General features: G+C 38.3%; 1 protein-coding gene across 1 annotated transcript; it reads left to right on the top strand.

Annotated features, from left to right (window-relative positions):
- LOC131324590 (GATA transcription factor 15-like) lies at positions 1-1579 on the top strand. Its single transcript, XM_058356600.1, has 3 exons — positions 1-419; positions 539-673; positions 1053-1579. Exons 1-3 carry the CDS (start codon positions 399-401, stop codon positions 1344-1346), a joined length of 450 nt encoding a protein of 149 aa, XP_058212583.1. The 5' UTR covers positions 1-398; the 3' UTR covers positions 1347-1579.
- The last annotated feature ends 4213 nt before the right edge of the window (positions 1580-5792 follow it).

The raw sequence follows: 5792 nt of genomic DNA, 5'->3' as shown, positions 1-5792 counted from the left end.
CGGGTGGCTCTCTGTCGGTTCACTCTCTCCCTCTCTCTCAGCCAAATTCCTACACTCTCCCAAATACCCCAAAATCCGTTCAAATCCATCTCATTCCAGTCCTCTCTCTCTCTATTTATATCTATATATCTTGGATACCTGAATACTCTGCTTCATATTTGATCAGGGTATCTCATTGATCACTCCACTCTGTTCATCTGATTTGCCTTTTTTTCTTTTTTGGAACTCAGATCTCTCTCTAGCTCCTTCCTTTACTGGGTTTCGTGATCACAGTAGGTCTGGTCTTACTGGGTTCTGATTATTTCTTGAAGTTTCAGAATCACTTGGGCATTGTTTAAGTCGATTGAGCTATCAATTCTTTCTGGGTTTGTTCCAGATCTTCAAGTTTGGTGATTCCGATGATGGATCTGACCGATAAAGTGAGTGTTGATCGCCTGATCACCAGCTTATTTCTTGTTTTCTCATTTGACAGTTGATATTACCTACATGTACATATATAATGTGATTTAAGAGATTGATTTTGGATTGTGTGATGCAGGGATCGGAGTCTGAAGAGATGAGTAGCAAAGGATCGGATGGGGGTTGCTTATCGGAAGGAAGCTATGTGAAGACCTGTGCTGATTGTGGGACCACCAAAACCCCACTCTGGAGGGGCGGCCCAGCTGGCCCTAAGGTCTGGTCAATATCCATACAACCTGTACATACATATCTACCCAATGGGTAAAATTGATCACTGATCAGTTAGTATTTAGGTATTTTGGGTCTGATCCGTATCTCTAAAAAGTAGGCAGAGCTGAACGAGCTGACCGGTTGGTTGTTCCAGCTCGGTTTGATAACTTAACGGACTTCAAAGCCTGTTCAAGCCTTTATCTTGTTTACGAGAAGAATCGATCCCGAATGATCTTTAATTTAGTTGAACTTGAGCTGATCTCAAACAGCTTAATCTTTTTATACATTGTTAGTCAAACGAGTTGAGTAATAGCTTGTTCGAGCTATGTTTGGTTATTTGGGTCTGATTTCGATTGTGTGATCTGGGTTTTTGTTTACTGCAGTCATTGTGCAATGCTTGTGGGATCAGAAGCAGGAAGAAGAGAAGGGCACTTCTGGGTATCAACAAAGGATCAACTACATCGGAAGACAAGAAATCAAAGAGAGCAAACAACAACAATAATCCCATCAACAATAAATTGGGGGATTCGTTTAAGAGGAAGATGATGGCGTTGGGGAGGGAGGTGGTGTGGCAGAGATCGGCGGCGGCGAAGCTGCGGCGGCACAGGAAGTTGGGGGAGGAAGAACAAGCGGCTGTGCTGTTGATGGCTCTGTCTTGTGGCTCTGTTTATGCTTAATCTTTAGTAGTAGATTGTTTGTTAAATCTTGGAAATCTAAGATGAGAAAGAAGATTTAAGATCTATTGTAATCTAGCTTCTAGTAGTATCTTTCTAAGTGAATTTTGTGTTCTTTAATTTGTTATCACCATTTATGTGGGTCAGTTGGAATCATCGTCTAAATTGTGTTCGAGAGGGGAAAAATTGAGAGGAATGTAAGAATGGTTAATTAATTCTGATTTCCCCTGTTTTTATTGGATTGGGAGATGCTGCCAAGCAGAGGTGCTTGGCAGCGGTGCCGAGTGCATCTCGGCCGTCCAAAAGTGTTTTGGATGGCCCGGATGTAAAGGTACCGAACGGATTTAAAAAAAAAGAAAAAGAAAAGGAAAAAGATGTTTCGATTCGGGCCGTTGATTCCGAGATGAACGGCCGGATTGGCCGCTCGGCACCCGCTCGGCAGGGTCCCCGGGTCCGTTTTTATTATTTTGGCTACAGCCTACCTGAGAAATTTTTGAGTGCTAGGTGGGTATACGTGTCTGTGCCCACTTGATACTTGATCAGCCTATTTAGATGTTTTAAAAGTGTGTTGGATGGTTTAGATTGAATTTTTCTTTCTTCTCTTACCCCACTATTTTCTCTCCTTTTTTTCTCTTCGAATTCGAGCCGTCTAAAATTGAAATGAACGGTTGAAATGTGTCGAACGGACACCACGTGATATATACTAGGCACCCAAAAAATTCTCAGCCTACAGTGACTTTTACACTATCCCTTTCACCTATTACGTACACATTTCTTGAAAAAGTAGGTGCTCAGAAATTGATTGTATAATTTGTACAAAACAAATACAAATGTATTAGGGTACCTGAAAGTATCCATGAAAAACACATGTTTTCCGGGCATAGTGATGCAGAACAGAAAAATGAATAATATAGATTAATTATGCATTATTTTGAGTTTATTATTTTGTTAAGAAATTCTGTTTTAGTTGCCTTTTGTTTTGGCAATCTTATATTTCTTTCTAGTATTTGATTTCCTAGCTAAAGTAGAAATTTTGCTTTTGGTAATTTTTGTTAATTAATTGATTTTGCTTCCTTTTCGGACGAATCAATTAGGGTTAGGGTTTTTTCCTATATAATAAGTTGTAAGCCTTCAGGCTGAGGGAGTTGTTTTTTTGAATTAAAGAAAAATTGAGAGTTTCTCATTATTGTATGTTCAAAGAGGGAGTACCTCTAGTTCATACATATTTGTGTTTATGTTTTAAAGAGAGAATCTTTAACATAAGCAAGTTCGTGATCTTTTCTTGCAAATAGTTTCGTAAAAGGAGGCTGTGCTGCATCAGTTGGTATCAGAGCTTTCGTTCCAATCCTGACTATGGCCGGAGGACGTGCTGGAGGTCGAGGTGGAAGAGGAGGTCATACAGCTAGTGTTGATGAAGTCTATGAGCGAGATGAGGTTGCTCGAGATGCTCGAATGGAGGAAAGGTTGCAGCAAGTCTTGGCGGCAATTGGGTCACTTACCCAACCCATGGAGGCTTTTGAAGTTGCAATCCCATCTCGCCATCGTCCAGTTCAACCTCGGTTTCCGAAAGAGGAGGAGGTGTCGGATGACGTTTCTATCACCAAACCTTTGGCTGGTAATCATCAGACGAGGGGAAGGACAATGGTGAATGAAGCTACCATTGAGTGGCCGTTCACATCAAATATTATTCCAAATCCAATTGTGGATTGGAGTAAACCGCCAGTTTTTGACGAAAAACCGGTGGAAAAAATTGCAAAAGGAAAAAATCAAAAAATATTGGAAAAAAAAGTTGTTACCATGCTTGAAGGTGGTGAGATTGGTTGGGGTAATCAATTTGAGGATTCTTTTTGAAAATATATTGAAGCTGTTGTGAAGAAGAATATTTGGATTGCGTACTTAGAGCAAGTTGTGTCAAACAATATTGCTTTTATATTTCTTGACTCATCTTTCCAGTTTGGGGTCCGAAAAATTAATTTGAGGTACAAGATTGATGCAGACAAATTACAACGAATCCAACTTTATAAACTCGAGGACGAGTTTCTTCAAGACGGGAAGAATGATGCAGGCCAATATTTTAATTATTTAAGAAATATAGGAATTTTAGTTTATTATTTTGCAATTAGTATTTTACTGGGAATCTTTCCGTTTTAGCATAAATTGTCTAGGATATGGGGTTTTTTTTAATTAGGTTGATTCTATTTCCTCTTTATTGTTTTCTTGCTCTATATGACGTAGATTTAGTTTTCCCTTATTTAGGTTTCCTTTTTAGTATTTTTAGTTTATTATAAATTGAGTTGTAAGCCTTAGGGCTAAGAGAGTTGTTTTATGATTTGATTAATGAAAAATTGAGAAGTTTCTCAATATCGTTTGTTCGTAGAGAGAGTATCTTTAGTTCAAACTTATTCGTGATTATCCTTGTTACGCGTTCTTCTATTTCGACACGCCTCCCTGCATCACATAGTTAGGATTTTCGAGACATAGGGTCAATGCCTAACTAATTGGATTTTTCCTATTTGCTAATAGCAAAACTAATATGTATTAATAATAGAAAATAGTACAGTAACAATTACATTTAGGGACTGTGTTAATGTGCAAAAAGAGTTCTATTTTTTTCCCCTGCCAGGCAATAAGATGGTAGTAGTATTTTTTGGATTATTACGAGAGCAAACTTATTGAGTTATTGTTCAAAGGAGTCGAATCTTAGACCTCACGTTCCTGTAAAAAAAGAGTTCAGTATCTATGAACAGTACATGAAACCTCTGTACCCGCATTGAAATCTGAAAAACGTGTTTGTATTATCCATTCTTATTGTATGATAACTAGCAAAATTGTAGATCTAAAAGGAGACAACACTATAATTCAGTTTTTCTGAAATGCTTCATTCCTGTTGCAGTTTCTTCACAGAATTCAAATTCTCAAAACAGAACAATATTTCATTGGACAAATGAGGAAATTTGAAAGTTTGTGACCTCTTCTCCCTCCGCCCATGAATGTGACATAATGAAATTTACATAATTTGATCAAAAGAATTTTTTACGTGAATGACATACTATAAAAACCCTGTATAAATGAAACGAGACTGTGCCACAGGCACTGATTCTCTCGAGTCCATTTCAAAAACTTGAGAGAACATGTTTTAATATGAAATTGGTTTTCACAATCTGGAGAGTGTTTGAATCTTATGTGTACATGAATCATTTGATAGAATACCAAAGTAGTGTTGTTATTGTGCAATCATTGAGAGATTTTTCAGTGCTGAGTAGATATATATCTCACGTGGTATCTGTTCGGCGCATTCGAGCCGTCCAATACACTTTTGGACGGCTCGGATTGAAACTCTCTCTCTCTCCTCTCACCCCAATACTTTCTCTCTCATTTTTTCTCTCCAAAACTGAGCCGTTCAAAAATGAAATAGACGGCTCAGATGCGCGAACGGACACCACGTGGTACCCGCTCGGCACTGAATTTTTTTTCACAATCACTGGTCTCACTTGGCCAAAGAAAAAGTAAAATGCCAGTATATGTCATGATGAGTGAAGGATTGGCAAAGGGTAAAAAAAGGAACTGGGACCTATGAGGCATGGGTGCATTATAAGGCTATGCGTGATCTGAGACGTCTACCTCAGCAATTATTAATAGATCAGATTTCATCTCGATTCCCGTAGATATGAGTTGTTCATTGCCGAGATAATATCTTAACAACTGATTGTCGAAACAGACAGTTCGAATCGCGCAATACACTCTTGCAGAAAAATGTTTGTACTCTATTAGACATTTAGGCCATACTTTATTGAAGCTAAATTCATGGGTCTTCAAGTAGGAAAGTAAGTTTTGCTAGGTTCATAGGTAACCCCTAATTAGCCAAGAGGTCTCATTCTTTGAATTATGTTTAGTTGATTTTAACTTTCTCTAGGAAGATACCCCCACAAAGTTGGACGAAGAACTAGTCGTACACTGCAATTTCATCCCTTGCCAAAGAAAATTAAAAAAATGGACTTAGATGCGTGTTTTTTTATTTATTTATATCTGAAGTAGAAACTTCACTGGTAAAAGTCATACGGCATCTACATGATTTTCATCTAAATACAAAAGATAAGGAGAGTAAGCCAATCCGGAAAACTAAGGATAAACAATAAGCACAAAGAGGCAAATTAATGTCTTAAGTCCTAATCGCGAGTACAAAGTTCTCAACACGTTACTGCCGAGACAGACTGACCAAAGGCTAGCGTAAGTGCGGTTAGGTTGAGTTCAAACTGTTTGCACTAAATGCATATTTGTCCATAATTGAAGCTAATTAGTCCTTGTCATCTTGTGTTATGGTAGTAGTCCCCCCCATCTAATTAACTTCCGTAAGCCCTCCACAGCCATTATCTTTACTTATACAGCCACCCTAGCTATCCAATCTATTCAACACCCTCTGGTTATATAGCCCTCCCTCTTCAATGAAAA

This window comes from Rhododendron vialii, chromosome 4a (genome assembly GCF_030253575.1).
Source record: "Rhododendron vialii isolate Sample 1 chromosome 4a, ASM3025357v1".
NCBI classification, from domain to species: domain Eukaryota; kingdom Viridiplantae; phylum Streptophyta; class Magnoliopsida; order Ericales; family Ericaceae; genus Rhododendron; species Rhododendron vialii.
The sequence above is the reverse complement of the archived record's forward strand: the minus strand, read 5'-3'. Positions and strand labels throughout refer to the sequence as shown.

What these genes read in the sequence shown, in the direction of transcription:
- LOC131324590 (XM_058356600.1), top strand. Translation starts at nt 399, where the DNA reads ATGATGGATCTGACCGATAAA. An exon ending in TGATGGATCTGACCGATAAA is followed by an intron (nt 420 to 538) that starts GTGAGTGTTGAT and finishes TGTGTGATGCAG; the next exon opens with GGATCGGAGTCTGAAGAGAT. An exon ending in GCGGCCCAGCTGGCCCTAAG is followed by an intron (nt 674 to 1,052) that starts GTCTGGTCAATA and finishes TGTTTACTGCAG; the next exon opens with TCATTGTGCAATGCTTGTGG.